Genomic DNA, 15,430 nt, shown 5'->3' with positions numbered 1-15,430 from the left:
TCATTCTGTGATAGATTAGACTCAGTTTTCTCAAGCTCAGCCTTGGGGAAGCACTGGTACTATAGGTATGCAGCAAAAAGCATCAGTAGGGCTCCTGAAGTATGCATAGCCTTTAATAGCAAGTGATTTTCTCTAAAGAGTTTCTCAATTCTTTCAAATTGTGGAAAACTTGAATCTTATAAGCAGGGTAGGATGTATGTGTGAAAACTTAAGTATCTTCCTAGTATCACCTGGTAGCTAGGAAGGCAGCAGAATTGTGTCCAACACTTTGGAAAGATTTGCTTAGCCTAGATCTTTATCACCTCATGAAGAATTATGATAAGCACGGCAAAATTCTCTTCTCAGGGTATGACTTTATTTGCAGCAGAAACTCGTACTTCTATGCTCATGAGGTAGTATGACAGTTTTCCTCCTGACATGTCAATATAACTTACCTTGCAACTCTTCTATCTAAATGTGAGTGGCTTATCCTTTCCAAATGGGATAATCAACTATATTTCTATGAGCTGCATGGAAAATCTGTCAGGTCAGAGTGCTAGCATTTATGAGTATTTTCAGCTGGATGTCTAAAAAAGTTGCAAGGTAGACAAGAAGCTTTTAGAATATTACTATTAGTTAATTACAGTGAGAATACAGAAGGTGAAAACCTACTCAGCTGTTTAATATGCTATGTTATTTACACATTCGCTAATTTAAAAAACTCCAACACCTCAAATTCAGTTCCACATACAGTTTTGTAGCCAATGAAAACTACAGCTAGCTGATGTAGAGATGGCTTTTCTGGCTATTAAGAAAAAGTAGGCTTCCACAGGGTACAGTTTGAGAAAAGTTTTTATATATTTATTGTGGAAGTACACAAGTCCAAGAGGTTAATATATATATTTTATATATATATTATATATATTTTTTATATATATATATATAATGTTATTATATATATGACTATAGAAACTATATGAAGACTTACCATAATTGTATCCTTTGTAGGTTCTTTTATTTTTGCCAACACAAATGATTTCCCAGTGCTGATCTTTAAGGAGTCGACAGGGTAACTAGTTTGGCAGATGGCGTTCTGTTAGCAGAAATACAAAACCCATTCTTACCGTGAGAATACACAATCTATTTTAAAAAAAAGCTTTGGAAACAGGCCAATATTAATAATATTTAATAACATTTAGAATATCTGCTAACTGCAATAAAACTGCATATTGCAAGAGAGCATGATAGGAAATTGAGATGGTGTAAGTATTGATGTATCATTCTTTGGAAAAAAAAAGATATTTTTATGATATAATTTAATGTAAACTCTATTCAGCTACTCAAACATCTGTAGAAACAAACAAGAGCTTCCTGCAAGATGATCACTACATGAATTAGCAAGACTTGGTCATTAAAAGAGTTAAATAGCTTTTGCATGGGAATTCACTGAGGTTCTGCCTTAGCAAGCAGACAGGCAGGTTAAGTGCAGGATTCAAGAGCCTTTGCTACAGTGTCTAGGAAGGGGGAGTGCGTGCTGGGGCTACTCTATAGCTCCTTCATGGGCAGCTGAGAAATCCTTTGGTGTCCTTGGTGCAGAGGAATGTTTTGGGTTTTTTTTTTTAGTCAGGTCATTCACTTTCAGATTGCTAGCATGAATAGGATTGCAAATCCCTGGAAGTGCACTTTGGTAAATGACTATCACTAGGGTATAGCTCATGGTAGAGGAATTATACCCATATAAAAAGCACAGATTTGTTGAGTTGATGTGCAAACTTGGGTCAAATGTGGTGATTGACTAGGAATGAAAATTACTGGGGAAGAAATTTAAGAACAGACACAATTTCTTGGTGTCCTAAACATGAAATATTTTGGGGTTTGGGGATTTTTCTGGACTTTCATTTAGACCATTTATTTGCTTATTTTTCAGTGGTGCAACATGTCAGGACTAAGTGAAATATTAAGAGAGAGGTGCACACAGAATCACAGAATAATTACAGTTGGAAAAGACCCTTAAGATTATTAAGTCCAACCACTAACCTCACACTGTCAGGCTCATCACTAAACTAAATCATATCCCTTAGTACCTCATCTATGAGTCTTCTGGTGAGTCCACCACCTCCCTGGGCAGCCTGTTCTACTGTTTAACAACCCTCTCAGTAAAAAAGTTCTTTATGTCCAATCTCTAAACCTACCCTGGCACAACTTCCTCAGGTCCTATCATCCATTACTAGAGAGATCGACCCCCACCTCACTACAGCTTCCTTTCAGGTACTTGTAGAGAGTGATCATGTCTCTTCTCAGCCTCCTCCTTCCTAGGCTCCCTCAGCTCCCTCAGCTGCTTCTCATTAGAATTGTTGTCCAGATCCTTCAACAGCTTCCTTGCCCATCTCTGGGCATGCTACAACGCCTCAATGCCCTTCTTGCAGTGAGGGGCCCAGAACTGGACACAGTATTCGAGGTGTGGCCTCACCAGTGCCATGTACGGGATGACAAACACTACTTGGTCCTGCTGGCCACATTATTTCTGATACAAGTCATGATGTTATTGTCCTTCTTGGTCACCTGGGTATATTGGTGGCTCATGTTCAGCCAGCTGCCGATTTATACCCCTAAGTCCTTTTTTAGCTGGGCAGGTTTTCAGCCACTCTGCCCCAAGCCTGTAGCCTTTTATGTGGCTGTTGTGGCCCAAGTGCAGGACCCAGCACTTGGCCTTGTTGAACCTCATGCATCTAGCCTCAGCCCATTAATCCAGCCTGTCCAGGTCCTTCTGAAAAGCCTTCCTGTCCTCAAGCTGGTCTACATATCTGCCCAGCTTGGTGTCATCAGCAAATTTACTGAGGGTAAACTCATTCCTTTCATCCAGGTCATTGATAAAGATGTTAAACAGAACAGGCCCCAGCACTGAACCCTGGGGAACACCACTGGCAACTGGCTGTCAACCAGGCCTGGCCATCCAGATAGTTTTCCATCCATTGCAGAGTAGGTCCATCCAAGCCATGGGCAACCAATTTCTCCAGGAAGATGCTGTGGGAGACTGTGTCAAAGACCTTACTAAAGTCCAGGATGATCATATCCACAGCCTTTCCCTCATCCACTAAGCAAGTCATCTTTCATAGAAGATCAAATTGGTCAAACAGGACTTGCACTTCATAAAGCCATGTTGGCTAGGCCTGAACCCTTGGTTATCCTGTATGAGTCTCATGATGGCACTCAGGATAATCTTTTCCATTACATTCCCTGGCACCAAGCTCAGGCACCAAGGTCAGTGCTTCCGGCCATTCTTGTAGATGTGGGTCACACTTGTTATCCTCCAATCTACTGAGACCTCCCCTGTGAGCCAGAACTTATGGTAGATGATGGAGGGGGGGTTAGCAAACACTTCTACCAGCCTGCTCAGAAAGATTCTATCCAGCTTCATTGATTTGTGTGCGTCAAAGTGTAGCAGTAGGTCACACACCATTTCCCCTTGGACTGAACAGGCTTCATTCTGTCCCCGGCCCCTGTCTTCTGACTGGTGGACAAGAGCCCAGAGAAGAGCTGGTTTTACTACTGATGACTGAGGCAAAGAAGACATTAAGTACCTCAGCCTTTTCCTCATTCTTGTTCACTAACTTTCCCCCTTCATCCATTAAAGGATGAAGATTCTCTTTAGTCCTCCTTTTCTTGTTAGTATATTTATAGAAATTTTTCAAATTGTCGTTTACAGTATTGGCCAGCTTAAGTTCAAGTTCAGCCTTGGCCCTTCTAATTTTCTCTCAATATGACCTCATGACATCCTTGTTGTTCTCCCAAGTTGCCTGACCTTTCTTCCAAAGATCATAAATTCTCTTTTCCCTCTTGAGCTCCAGCAGAAGCTTCCTGTTCAGCCAGGACAGGCTTCTGCCCCGTTAGCTCATCTTCTTGCATACGGGGACAGTTTGATCCTGCACCTCCAAGATTTCCCTCTTGAAGAATATCCAGCCTTCCTGGACTCCTTTGCCCTTCAGGACTGCCTCTCAAGGGACAATGGCAAGCAATTTCCTAAACAAGTCTGCCCTTAGGAAATCTAAGGTGTCAGCTCTGTTGATCCCCTTCCTTACTTCTCTGAGGACTAAGAACTCAATCATTTTGTGATTGCTATGCTCTGGCTGGCCTCCAACCATCATGTTCCCCACCAGGCCTTCTTTGTGAACATCAGGTCCAGCAAGGTGCCTTCACTTGTTGGCTTCCTCACCAGCTCCGTGCAGAAGTTATCTTCCACACAGTCCAGGAACCTCCTGCACTGTCTCCTCTCTGCTATGTTGCTCCCAGCAGACATCTGGTAAGTTGAAATACCCCCTGAGAATGAGGGCCAGCCGTTCCGAGAGTTTTCCCAGTTGCCTGAAGAACATCTCATCTACTTCCTCATCCTGGCTGGACAGACTACAACAGACTTCTATCATGACACATTGTTGTCCTTCCCCCTGACTCTTACCCATAAACACTCAATCCTATCATCACCATCTTTGACCTCCAAACAGTCAAGACAATCCCTAACATACAGGGCTACCCCTCTGCCTCACTTCCCTTGCCTATCCCTTCCCTTCTGCAGTCTGTAGCCATCCAGTGCACCACTCCAGCCGTGTGACTCATCCCACCACGTTTCTTTAATAGCAATGATGTCACACTTCCCTGGGTATACAATGGCTCTCATCTCATCTCATCTCATCTCATCTCATCTCATCTCATCTCATCTCATCTCATCTCATCTCATCTCATCTCATCTCATCTCATCTCATCTCATCTCATCTCATCTCATCTCATCCTATTTGCTGTCCTTTCTGCATTCATTGGTGTAGATGCACTTCAGATGGGTGCCTGATTCACCAATAGGAAGGTGTCCTGATGTCCACATGACCATTTTCAGATGTGTCCATGGCCTCTACCACATTAACCCTTGTTTCCCTGTTGCCAAAAATAACTCCATCTCCAGTCTCCACTGAGGTGGCAGACCCAAAGATGTTGGTAGCCGACCATCTCTCAAATGCCTGCTCTGTCAAGCCTGGTTTTATCCCTTTATCCCTTCAAATCTGGTTTAAAGCCCTCCCAATGAGCTTTGCTAACTCTTGTTGCCTTTTCCCTCTTTGTGACAGATGTATTCTGTCACATCTGTGTGTGTGTCTCTGAGATCAAATATAAGATAAGTCACCATTTAGTGATATTTGGGTTCATCAGCCACCCACTTAATGATATAGCTCTGGTTTGTAACACCTACAGATGTGGAATCACAGGATTTGCTGGAACTGTGATCTCTTCCAGCTGCTCTGGAGGAGTGAAATGGAAACAGAGGGCTGAAGTGAAGAGCATTTGAAAGACATGACCTACCATCCCCTTCAAGATGTCTCAGTGCCCCAAAGAAGGAAGAAGCCAGAGGACTGCTAGTGCTGGAGAGAGAGCAGACGTGCAAGAAAACTAATTTCAGTAACAGAAAGAAGACTGACGAAGAGATTAAGCTGTAGATGTAAACAGCAAGGACAAGATCATTTGCACTAAACACTGTTGACAATGGAGACAATTGTAGGATCAGTAGCAAAACTAAGAAAAGGATTCTAGTCACTCATATCTCAGTCTGGGCCTCTCATTACTTGGCAATATATCAAATTAAACTTTTTATAGCCCGGTATATCATTCCACATAATTTCAAATTTCCTTGTTTCTTTTATAAAAACTTACCTGTCTTTTTATGCACATGCTGTATACTCAGCAGCATCTGATCATTTAGACTAAAAGCAGTATCTACTTTGAAGAAAGGTATAATCCAAAAAGTATGCAGTTTGCAGTTCCTTACAAGAAAAATTTCAAGTTTAAATTAATTATATAAATACAATTTCCTAGCTTACTTGAGAATGTGACAATGCAGTAAGGTAGAGAAGAGTGTTCTTGGCTGCCGTTACATTGGGAAACAAGATCTGCAGTGTGAGGTTGGGCATTGGAAAGTGTTCGCCTTTTTCAATCTATTAAAAAAAAATAAGAAAAATATTTTGATTTGTACTTTTCCTTATTTTGTAGGTATATGACTGTGAGGCGTTTTCTTTCCGGTGTTTTTTTTCTCCTGTGGTTTTTACATTACTAAAGACAGTTACATAAAAAGTGGTGTGATGAACTCTTACTTTCTCTCCCGAGAACAGCCTGTTATGAACTATCAGACACATTCTTCTGTGGCCTTTGGTAATACAATGGTCTATTGCAGGAAATCAAACAAACAGGATAAAAATGGCTATTACTGACATAAATTCCTTGTTCTCCTGTCTACTGCATCCTTTTGTCTAAGGTAATTTCAATTAAATTTTTACTAAAGCTTCCCAAATGCCTTAACATGGGAGAGGGGACACTGTATCAGCAGTGGCTCTTGTGGATTCCTCCTACGGTGTGCTTAGGAAATAGCCCTCCACCTCTTCTCCCTTGTTTTCCCTGAGGTCACAGAACATATCTCTGAGCTGCCACTGCATCTGAACAGGCCTGCAGTAGCTGAGAATGGAGAAAATGCCTAGGTGAAGTTGCTGGAAGAGGATTTGGTGATCCCACCTCTGAAATGGACAAGCTTAATAAATACTCAAGAATCTGTCTGAAGTGTTTCTTCTGCCTTCTCATTTGTGATAAATTGCTTACAGAGACGAGTTTTGCTTATGTGATCATAAGTGGTATGCTCTGTAGTCCACTAGCTTTTACATTCAAAAAGCAAAGGTTTTGATATGAGATGAATTATGTCTTAGACATCCATGAAAGTTTTGAGATTACTCATTTTTAACTAAAAAAGTAGCTGAATAAACCACTGAAGGCAGGCTAAAAAATAATTTAAAAACCCTCTTTGCCATTGCTATTTAGTGAGAGCAAGAACTTTCCCATGGCCTATTTCTTACAGATAGAAGTTGGTTCAGAGACTTTTATCCTTGTTCAGCTTTGGATTGGACACTGGGAAACAAGGATGCTCTCAAGATAACTAAAATGAGTCCTGTTGCAACTTGAGGCTACGTGTCTAGTTGATAAAGTATCTTTTCCAAGCTATTTTAGGTTGCAGTACTCATTCCATTAGGAAGACAACATTCTTGGAGCATGGCATTTGCCTTTTTTTAAAGCAGACTGGCTTTTGGAAATATCTGTTCTAAACTGCAATGAATGTAGGTCAAGTTCTCATTTATCAGGACATGTTCTCTTTTCCCTGCTGAGAGCAGCAGCTATGGTGGGGTTTAGAACTACTCTGCAGGGTTAGGCCACTCTGAGAACTTCTCACTCACCTTATTGTAAAGGAAGGATGGAAAAAAAATGATGTTGAGCACAAAATAGCCATGTAGAAAGTTTAACATATTTCACAGCTGCTATTTAAGTAACAGGCTATAACACTAAGCAATTCCAACTTCATGAAAAAAGAAAATGCAGTACCTATAACTGTCATGGTTTAGCAAGGAGCAGTTATGCCTGGTAACACGGGGAGTAGGTTGCAGTGAAGACCCGGTAAAGAGTTTTTGGACTCTTCCAAAAGACCCAGGAGTTCAAAAGACTCCTGGGTTCACACCCACCTCTGGCCCGGCTGGGCCAATCTGGCACCTCTGCAATCACTATTTCGGGACACAAATTTGAAGTGCTGGTAGGAGGTGTGAGAGTGATACAAGATGGAGGTGACTACGCGGACCCCACTGTCAGAGAAGGAAGAAGGAAGGAGGAGCACCAGACCAGAGACCTCTCTGCAAGCCATGGTGACAATGCAGGCTGCACCCCTGTAACCCATGGAGACCCATGGCAGGACCGAGAGTTACCATCAGCTCCATGTGAGTGAGCCTGGACAGGCGAGGGACTGTGTGGGGAGACGGCCATGGCACAGGTCATGCTGGAGAGCCTGCGCGCCGCAGAGCAGCCCCACACGAGAGGCAGAGAGGAGCTGCAGCCTTTGGGATAAATGTGTGTCAGAGCAGCCCGTGCAGGGCTGCCATGTGTGTGAGGTACCCCACGGACTTGCAGGGAGGACGAGTGCGGAGCCCTCCTGTCCTGAGGAGGGACAAATGGCAGAAGCTATCTGGAAAAGACTGATTGAAACCCCTACTCCCTGCTCCCCTGAATCATTCAGAGGGGGAGGAGGTAAAAACACTGGGGATCAGGGCTCTGAGCCCAGGAAGAGGGGAGATGTGGCAAGAAGGTGTTCTTAAAAAGGCTGGTCGGACTCTTCATTGTTGTATTACTCTGTGTTATTTTGGTTATGTTTTGGGGTTTTAAGGTTATGTTTTAGTTGATGTTTTTTATTTTCTGTTTTCTTCCCCAAGCCGAGTAGCCTGGTCTGTTTTGTGCTGGACCTTAAGCGGCAATTAAGCTCTCCTTGCCCTTTGTCAATCCTCAGGTCTTTGGTACTTGAGGCTAATTGTGGTCTTTTGTTCCCCGATGGGCCTAAATCATGACAATAACACACAATTTTAATTATTTCTTACCCTATAATGTAGAGTAACTTCATCCCCAATCTGCTCTGTTGTGTTAATAGCCATAGGGACAGTATCATTTGCTGCAATTATGATATGGTGTTCTTTGAAAACACTGTGGGTTAAAACAGAAAAATCACAAAAAGCCCCCAATAAGAACAAAAGTGTAAAAAAAATTATCTAACATTTAGTAATACAGGACTTTTCCTTGTTTTATGAATCCTCTGTGACTAGTCTTGAACTGCTCCTTCCACTGACAACCAGTTCATCCATTTTCTGAGTAGTATTCACTTTTTATTATGCATATTTTAAATGTTTAGTTCAGCTAAAACTACAAAATGAGCAGCCAAAAATGATACACCAGGGCTTAATTCTGTTGTTCTTGTTCCCGCTGTGCAGTCCTGTATCTAACTATTGCCATGTGAGTTAGGCTAGGTCCTATAAAAGACAGAACCAGGTAAAAACAGAACAACCTCTTCATCTTTAAATTCAATCTCGTTCCCTGCAGGACAAATAAAACCTAGATTGAAACCAAGAAGTGTATCCAAAATGAATTTGAATGAGTTATTTACATGCACACACTACATAATGTAGTCTACTGTTAGTATGTATAATGTTTTCCACAGATGGAATTTAACTGCATTCTATCTATTTCTGAAAAGAAAATGTACTAGAAGATGTGTGAAAGTTTATGACTAAATTGATAAAAACAAGCCCCCAAGAGTCTAAAATGAAGGCTCATTTTTGAAGCTGGAAATCAAACAGTATATGATGCGATACTTTAGTGATACAAACTTATGGCCATCAGGAAATTGGAAGTATTTGCTTTCTTATGTACCTCAAATGCCTTTGAATGAACAGAGCAAAGTGCAAGAATCAACAAAAGCTGTTGTTGTGCTTGCAAATGGCAGATCAAATTTAAATACATCAAATGGAGATACGGCAGGATAGGAACAGTAACTGCTCCATTATTTCATGTAGTGCTCTTTTCTGTGAAGCCTATGTTTCCTGTTCCTAAGCCTAGAAACTGTCATTTGTAGATGGTGAGCTCAGCTAAACAACAAAGTGATCCTATACTATACTTTGAACACATGCTATTTACTGTGCAAGCAAATAAAGTACAAGAGAAGCATCAGTACCTCACAAATATTAATCCTACTTCATATTTTACTGGAATTGTAACTTGTCCTCTGTTGTCACTCAAGGTCTCAGGTGGTTCTTCACTGTCACTAAAATAAAGCAACATATTCCACTCAGATTAGACTGCTGATGCAATACGAGCACTAGCTAGGAAGCAATCTTAAGAAACTGAAATACCTACAGCTCTGGGTATGAAAACACAGTACCCATTTCTGGTTAATTACTATTTCCTAAAAATAAAATTAAAATACTGTTTCTAGTAACTAAAACATTAAGTTCTGCCCCAGTCCAAGCTCAGAAGTGCATCTTAGTTAAAATTACAGACTGAAGTTAACTGAGTGAAAATGGAGCAAGGGCTGCTGCAATGGTGCAAGGGCACCATCCCTGGATTTGGCAGGGTCAGTAAACTCTCGAGGGCAAGTACATTCCATTATCACAGACAACTTCAGCAATGCTCTTGCTCTTTGAAGGACAGACCATTTGTTCAGCATAAACTGTGATTCAGGCTAAAGTATACAGTAATTTTGTAAGAGAATAAACCTTTTCTGAAGGTAAAACTACTGGAGACTATGACTCGTGAATTTCAGGCTCTAGAGACAAACAGCTATTTACACAGTCCGCTCCATCCACTGCTGGTCTGAGTACATCTGTAGCCACTTCGGAGTTTAAAAAGTCATCCTTGATCTACTACAAAACACAAAGCTGCAGAGCTTTGTAAGAAAAAAAAAATCATAAAGTAAACAAGTACTGATTGCAACTAACCTTGTTGCATATACATGAACAGTAGCATTTTCCAGGAGATATGATGCGTTGAATTGGAATGATATTTTGAAGGAAATCTGTTTAGAGAAATGCATTACACATTTTAAAAGGAGAGAGAAAAGTAAAAAAACACACTAATAAGGTTTGATGAAAAATTAGCACTTTTTTTTTTACTATGTTGACTTAGGGAATACTTACTCACATGTAAGTATGAATTAATCCACTTTTTTGAATTTTCCTCACCAAGGAAATCTATAGTTATCACTAAAATGCAGCCTCAGTTTTTCAGAACTGAGAAGCCTCAGTAAAACTTATTATATAATATATAAGAAAAAGCAATTTATCAAAAACTTTTTTTTCCCCTGTAATGAGGAAGAAACAAAGCTTCAAAGCCTGGCAATTACAGTGGAGATGAGTTGTCTATAGAACGCTGCTGGAATCTCACCTAATATGTAGTAAAACATCTAGAATACCAAAAATAAATGTTTACATGAAAATAAATGAGTAATACATCTCACAAAAATTCTATACTTATTATAACTAAGACAATCTATCACATTTGGCACTACACAAAATTTGGTAACACTGGCTCAAATATGTCTCTCCACATTCTGACATATAAGGGTAATTTTATATGAAGCCAAAGTTCTACCATTTGTTACTGTACAGGATTTTCAGCTCAGGCTTTTATTTTTCCTTTAATGTGTACAAATGTTTACTAGAAAGCTACACATTTTTTTTAAAAAATATTTCGTAAATTTTTTAAGAGCCAGGAAGAAGCTTTAAAAATAATATAATATGAATGTTTATCTGCAAATCAGAGATTAATTGATTTCTGAATGTAAAGGAGTGTATGAAGTTTCTAAATTTAGGGCTTTATAGCTACAGAGAGATTAAGAAAGCATGAAAGAAAAACATGGAAAATACAGCTAATCTAGGAATGGAGCATTGTGAACAATTGGCTGTTATAAAGTAAATAGCTGATTTAATTCCTGCAAGTCCAAGAATGTGTATGTGGGAAGCAACACAAGAGGACATCTCTCCTGATCCTCCTTCTGTTAGGCATCTGCAATGCAGACTTGACAGGACAGAGGAACAGACAAGAAACTGACAGGAAAGACAGTTGGTCTTATTTGCCTGCAATTTGATATTTCCCAGTTCAATATCAGAACTATTTAAGTGAGGTATAGATGAACATTTTCAAAGGCCTAGTTTAGCTAATCTGCTCGATTCCAGTAGGAAACAGAGACTTATCATTGGAGCTGTTCAAGCTGGAGCTTGATTTGAAGTGGACTACTTGCTGGAAAGACTTCTCACTCCCCACTGAGCACAGGTGATGTCTTGATGCCTGGCTTTGGCAGATCCAGTTTAGCCTTTCCACATACCAGCTTATTCCCTTTTCAAACAACTCACTCAACTTTATCTACAAAAGAAGTCATATGCTCCAACCTGTAGAAAGCCACAGGATCTAATGTCTTATCAGTATATTCTAACCAACAATCTATACACCTGTAGACAGGTGTGCCACTTGCCTGACTCTGACAGTGTCAAGGGTGACAGTATGCACTTATTACCTCCTCACATACCACAGCTGACTGCTCAGATACTGAAGATCTGATGTTTTCCTAGTTGTCTCAGTGCAGTTCATATCAATGATAGCCTGGGAAACATGCGCTGACACATTTCAGAGTGAACACAAAAGAAAAGAAATTTGGGGATGGCAGGGACTGCCCTGGCCTTAGAACGACATGGAGCAATGAGAACTTGCGTGCAGAGGGATATTTTACCTCTTCGGCAGGTTTTAGGAATGGATATCCCACTTTACAGGTGATGTTGTGATTAGATTCACAGCTATCTTTCTGTATATCCTAAAGGAAAAAGAGTTAAATCATGAACTTCTGTAAATTGATTTTAAATTTTGACTAAGCATCATCCTTAGTCCAAAAATGTTGGACATACACACCACCATCACTTTTCGTCACCAAAGCATTTCAAGAGATAAAGCTTAACTGAACTGGAACAAAAACAGGAAGCCACAACTTCTGCAAAACAATTTCTACCCATGGACATCTATGTCAATTACTTCCTTCCAGTGAAAGCATTTGGAACACTAGCAATTATATACAAAATAGACACCATGCAAACTAATCATAGGGTCCAGTAAATCAACATAAGTCTAAGCACACAGTTTTACATGTAATTTTGTTAATGTGTTACTAACTTGTCAATAGAAATGACTGACATTCTTGTCAATAGAAATGACTGACATTCATACCTGACAAATTATCGCCACACAGTCATCAACAGCTATGGATCCCTGACTTCTCCTAACGAGCAACATCAGGACTGTTGATAGAAAACAAACTTCTCCTAGTGTTTGTTTCTCACTCGAACTGAGTGAATTCACAGCCTCTTTGGAGGTTATTTTGGAAATGCTGTCTGAGGTAGAGGTGAGGGAGGCACTAATCTATGATGCCCTACCACACAGTGCTTTTTCTATACAACTGCAAAAGGAGAATTCTAGATGCTCAGGAACTTTACTGTTTAATAACAAGGCATTTTTTACTCTAGCAATATACAGATGATTCATGGCGTTGATGTTCATCTAAGAATCAGGCAGTTACTGTGTAAGGGTCACTGTGAAACTTGCTACTGTGAAACTTGTGTCTATAGCTAGCAGAGGTCAGGCAAGAGTCCACTCATAGCAAAATAAATATCCTCTTTTGGAGGAACAAGCAAGGACAACACTCCCAGGGAATCTCTTCCAATCAACTGAGATGATGCCTGAGCAGTGAAACTTCAGCTTAATAAAAAGACTTACTCAGATCTCTCTAGAAATACAGGTTATGATAAATGCGATAATGTAAAAAATTCCTACCTCAATGCCCGCAAAAATAATATTTGGAGAATATTGAACCAAAACTCTCGTGTTATAAGCACTGTCTTTTTTGTTCTTCACAGAGAGCTGGATGGTGAACTTATCATTGCGTGTCTTTACAATGAATGGAGAAGAGCTATAAAATAAAGTAATAATGTCAGACATCTTAACTTTGGAATCTGCTTTTAAAGTAAAGAGGAACTTCTTTTAGTGTCCAGATTGTATAATTTGTAATCATAAAATTATGCCACAGCATTATCTTCTTTGACTAAAGAATTTTTAATTTACACATAATTTTTTTATAGATATAAAGTGGTACAATAAACGCAGTGTAGTTACCTGTCTCCAGCTATGCTTGCCTTTACATTGAGAACAAGATCTGAAATGCATTTATTTTTGGCTCCACAATCTTTTGTGAAAGGAATCTGCAACAATAGTATTTTTATTCTCAATTTTATTATAGTTATTATTAAAATTAAATACTTGCATTTTAATTCATTATCTATTTTTATGTAAGATCTTCTATCTGACAGTCAGAGAAGTCTTCATTAATGTTAAGCACTTAAACATGCTAATATCCTGCAAAATGCACAAGTGAAACATAAGCTCTCTACTCATTCCTTTCTGGATTCATCTGGATTAGAATGAGAGAAAATAGTGTAAGTATGAATGATGTCAAGCACTACCAAAGTAAATTACTAACATTTCCATCTGCTCTATCTAAGTAAAAAATTGCAATAAATTTGCTTGTACTCTCTTCTATCTTCAGCTAACTCTGGACAGCTTTAAAGCCTCAGGCTGGTTCCCAAGCACATTGAATCAAACTTTTCACTCCTGAAGACTCATTTACAGGAAACATGGCTCAACAACCCTCCCTCTTTAGGTAATTTGTGGGTAATGGTTTCAGCTCTTGTGTGGGCTGTGGATTTTATCTTAAATGTTTTGGCTATTAACACAGAATTCTGCTGACTTACATATTCAGATATTGAATTTGGCAGGTTGCTATCTAGAACAGGTCCGCTCTCTGGATCAGAAAAATTGAACTCCAGCAAAACCTTTACAGAGTCCTGAAAGTCAGGCTTATCCTAAAACATGAAGAAAACAGAAATGCTGTTATGGATATACACTTTAAAAAGACCCTAAGAATGTTGAGGTAAAATGTTTTTCAGTCACACTCTCTCCATTCTTGCTAGACAAACATTTGAATGCTTGCAATTGATGAAAAAACATTTAATATGCAAGTCAATAATTACAAATATCTACTAATATTTTTTTGTATGTAATGTCATAAGAATGTCACATTGTCTGAGCATATCCAGCACAGTTTCATTTAAGAATATCTCAAAACAGTCAGCTCATATATTTTCCCCTTTTACTGTACAAAATCACAGTAAATCAGTAAGACAAACAGCACCTATATCACCTTTTGTGGCATCAAATAGATCTGCTGTTAGGAGATGTACTGCATATTGAATAAAATTCTGGGCCTCATTTATCACTAGTTTTGAATTATCATACAACTGTGAAGTCACTAAATATTTTAAATGTGGTTAACATTATATACATCTTCATTCACTCTGCACACTAGTTACAATCTGGGCAATTTCATACACACGTTTGTTAATTTCATTTCTGTTTTGGAGTGAATAAGTACTCTCTATCTCAAATCTAATTTCTGAGTTTTTAAACTATATTTGAGTAGGAGGAATTGCTCCAATATGCAATTCCAACTCAAGTTCCTGCTAAATTTTGAGTGCACCTGAACTACTAACCACAATACCTTGTTACTTTCACTAAGAGTGTTATGCTCTTTCTTAAGACAGACACAAAGATAAATACACTGTATATGTAAGTAAATAGTTCGTATCTATATAAATATACAAATATATAACTAATAAGTGGTAAAATTTCTGTGTATACTTCTTAAAACTATTTTTGGATGTTACCCAGTTTACAAGAAATGGAACATGTTTGGGTCAACATGAGAAGATCACTTTAAATGATTTACTTGCCAACATGTAGAAGTTATGTTTAATACATTCTGACCCTTTGATAGTAACATTTTTTTGCATTTTCCTCTCATGGCTTTCTGTCAACAAGCTTCGAGATACTTGTCTTTGCGAGTCAAGAGTAATCCAATACTGCAGACCTACAAAGGAAGTTGAGAGAAACAGTAAGAATCAGTTTGCCCCTACAAGTTTTTTTGGCCTAAGGTATCCTATATGCACTTTGAATTTAGAAGAGTTGC

General features: G+C 39.2%; 1 protein-coding gene across 1 annotated transcript in view; it reads right to left on the bottom strand.

The window, feature by feature from the left end:
* The window catches only part of ITGA1 (integrin subunit alpha 1), an 81,944-nt gene that overhangs the window by 9,070 nt on the left and 57,444 nt on the right, over positions 1-15,430 (bottom strand). The window contains exons 17-26 of the mRNA XM_062017452.1: positions 15,195-15,331; positions 14,157-14,267; positions 13,522-13,607; positions 13,183-13,318; positions 12,092-12,172; positions 10,305-10,381; positions 9,542-9,631; positions 8,415-8,517; positions 5,838-5,951; positions 968-1,072 (exon numbers count right to left, since the gene is read on the bottom strand). Of these exons, the coding sequence (XP_061873436.1) occupies positions 968-1,072; positions 5,838-5,951; positions 8,415-8,517; positions 9,542-9,631; positions 10,305-10,381; positions 12,092-12,172; positions 13,183-13,318; positions 13,522-13,607; positions 14,157-14,267; positions 15,195-15,331 (1,040 nt within the window). The remainder of the gene's footprint in view (positions 1-967; positions 1,073-5,837; positions 5,952-8,414; positions 8,518-9,541; positions 9,632-10,304; positions 10,382-12,091; positions 12,173-13,182; positions 13,319-13,521; positions 13,608-14,156; positions 14,268-15,194; positions 15,332-15,430) is intronic.

Source organism: Colius striatus, chromosome Z, assembly GCF_028858725.1.
Source record: "Colius striatus isolate bColStr4 chromosome Z, bColStr4.1.hap1, whole genome shotgun sequence".
In the NCBI taxonomy this organism is placed as follows: domain Eukaryota; kingdom Metazoa; phylum Chordata; class Aves; order Coliiformes; family Coliidae; genus Colius; species Colius striatus.
The sequence above is the reverse complement of the archived record's forward strand: the minus strand, read 5'-3'. Positions and strand labels throughout refer to the sequence as shown.